General features: G+C 53.0%; 2 protein-coding genes across 2 annotated transcripts in view; one reads left to right on the top strand and one right to left on the bottom strand.

Annotated features, from left to right (window-relative positions):
• Positions 1–2,151, top strand: part of CDH23 (cadherin related 23) — a gene marked incomplete at both ends in the record, with an annotated part of 119,411 nt that overhangs the window by 89,190 nt on the left and 28,070 nt on the right.
• Positions 1,483–2,151, bottom strand: part of VSIR (V-set immunoregulatory receptor) — a 10,967-nt gene continuing 10,298 nt past the window's right edge. Inside the window, exons 6-7 of the mRNA XM_010162172.1 lie at positions 1,952–2,139; positions 1,483–1,520 (exon numbers count right to left, since the gene is read on the bottom strand). Of these exons, the coding sequence (XP_010160474.1) occupies positions 1,483–1,520; positions 1,952–2,139 (226 nt within the window). The remainder of the gene's footprint in view (positions 1,521–1,951; positions 2,140–2,151) is intronic.

Here is a 2,151-nt window from a genome sequence, read left to right as displayed (position 1 = left end):
CCAGGAAAGAGGCTGAGCCATGGGTGGCCATAAAGCACGAGCCCCGTGCTCAGGAAGTTGTGTCCTCTGCAAGGGCGTTGGTGCTGGATTCTCCTTTATCCCTCTGCCTGCAGCTGGACTACCTTGAAGTTGCTCTTGCTGAAGCCAATGCTGGATTAATCAAACTCTGCAGCGGAATGGGGTGTCCCATTGCACCGTGCCCATTGCAGAGACAAACGCTGTTTCCTCCAGCCACATAGTGTGAAAATTCAGCGTACTGCTGGGGATGCTGTGCCCGGGCACGCTGCCTGGCATGGCTATCACTCAGGTCTGAAACTGTTTTGATATGACTAATGTTTATGTTTGTCTAGTGGCAATTTTTTTTCTCTTCTTTACAAAAAAAGCCAAAAAACAAAAAACCACCCCAAACCACCACACCCTTGGAGTAACAGTGTCTACCACAGGCTGAGTCACGCTGGAGCCTGACCCATGGCTTCTTTTGGATAAGCCATGCCGGGGTGCTGTGTTCAGTCAGAGGATGCTGTGATGCTCCCTTGTCCCCCAGGGCATGGCAGGGTCCCCCGGCATGGCTGAAGGCAGCAGCCCTAGGGATGGCTGTCTGGGCTGTGCTGGGAGGATGAGGGAAGCCAGCCAGAGCATTTCCCACCGCCCGCTGCGTGCTCCCCTGCCTTCGCCTCTCCATGGGAACTCAGCCACATCACGGGAACGTTCTCCAGCACCCTCCAGATGAACTTTGTAATTTACAGGCTTACAAGCATTTAGAAAAAACAAAACAAAACAAAATCCATAAACATCCTTTTTTTTCTTTTAATCAGCACTGATAATGAAATGAACAGAAAGATAAATTCCCCTGATCCCAAGCCCAGGATAAAATTGCAGCAGAAATATGGCTCCTCCCAATGCGTGTCCAGCTGAAAACGCAGCAGCCTCGCAAGTCCGTGGCTATCTCAAAAGGCTGGTGGGGAAGGAGGGCTCCATCAGCAGCAGGGAGCCTCTCCCCTTCCTGTTTTGCAAAGAAAAAGGTGGTATGAGGTTGGCCGGTGACCCTGTTTGTCTTGCGGTGGATAAAGCACTTTACCATCCACTCCTGGAGAGGGTGTTTAGTCAAAGATGCAGAAACAGGTTGATGTCGCAGAGCTGAAACCCCTGGCAATAAGTTAAATCCTCAAGGAGGTTTGCAGTTACAGGACATCCTTCCCTCCCTGCATCCTCATTTTTCAGCTAGTCCATAAAACATGAGCAGTACACACCCTTGCTCTTCTCCATAGAAATTAGTTAAAAAACCAAAATCTGGGCAAGAGAGGTTCACGTCTAGCCCCATAGCAGAGCCAAGACAGGAGACAAGGGCAGGGCTCCTGCACTCAGCTTCATTTTTTAAGGGGTTGCTGCCCATGGCCATGCTGTCCTCCCGGGGGTCCTGGCTGGGTGCCTGCCTGGCCTCTCCCGGCTGCAGCTGGGGGAATGTGGTTTCCTCCAGGGTCTTTAGGCTTTCAAGGAATTTGGTGAGTCAGGAACAGGATCTGGAAAAGGGCGGATCAGGGTTATTAGTCCATCATGCAGCTTTCAGAAGTGGCCAAACTCTGTTTCCATTGACTGCAGTGGAAGGAGAAGCCTTGGGTCAGAATCCCAGAAGGGCCTCAATTGGAAAAGACCTTTAAGCTTATCGAGTCCAATCATCAACCCAACACTGACAAGTCCCCGACTAAACCCTGACAAACCTCAGCACTGTCTACACAACTCTTCAATCCTTCCAGGGATGGGGACTCCACCACTGCCCTTTGCAGATGGGTCCTTCCCATCTACAAAGCCCTGGGACTCGATGTCCCACATAATGCAAAGTTTGCAGCCAATATTTAACCCCCTCTTTCCCATTCACTCCCTTGGCTGCCTCTTTCCTTCCCACCCGTCCTGTAGTTGTCCCCAGGGGGGCTCCATATGGCCGGTCACTCACCCAGCGTTGGGAAGAAGCAGTCCCCAGGGCCAGGAGGGGACAGGGGGGTGCCGGGCTCAGAGAGCAGGTGCCGGCCGGACTCGGAGGGCTGCCGGCTGGCCATGTAGGAGAGCTGGGGTCGGGGCCATGGCTCCATGCCTGCTGAGGGAACCGCCTCGAAGACAGGGTTTTCAATGCCCTGAGCGCTGCTGCAGGAGAGG

Source organism: Antrostomus carolinensis, unplaced genomic scaffold (assembly GCF_000700745.2).
Source record: "Antrostomus carolinensis isolate BGI_N321 unplaced genomic scaffold, ASM70074v2 scaffold9082, whole genome shotgun sequence".
Lineage (NCBI taxonomy): Eukaryota > Metazoa > Chordata > Aves > Caprimulgiformes > Caprimulgidae > Antrostomus > Antrostomus carolinensis.
This window is presented reverse-complemented; position numbering and strand designations above follow the sequence as displayed.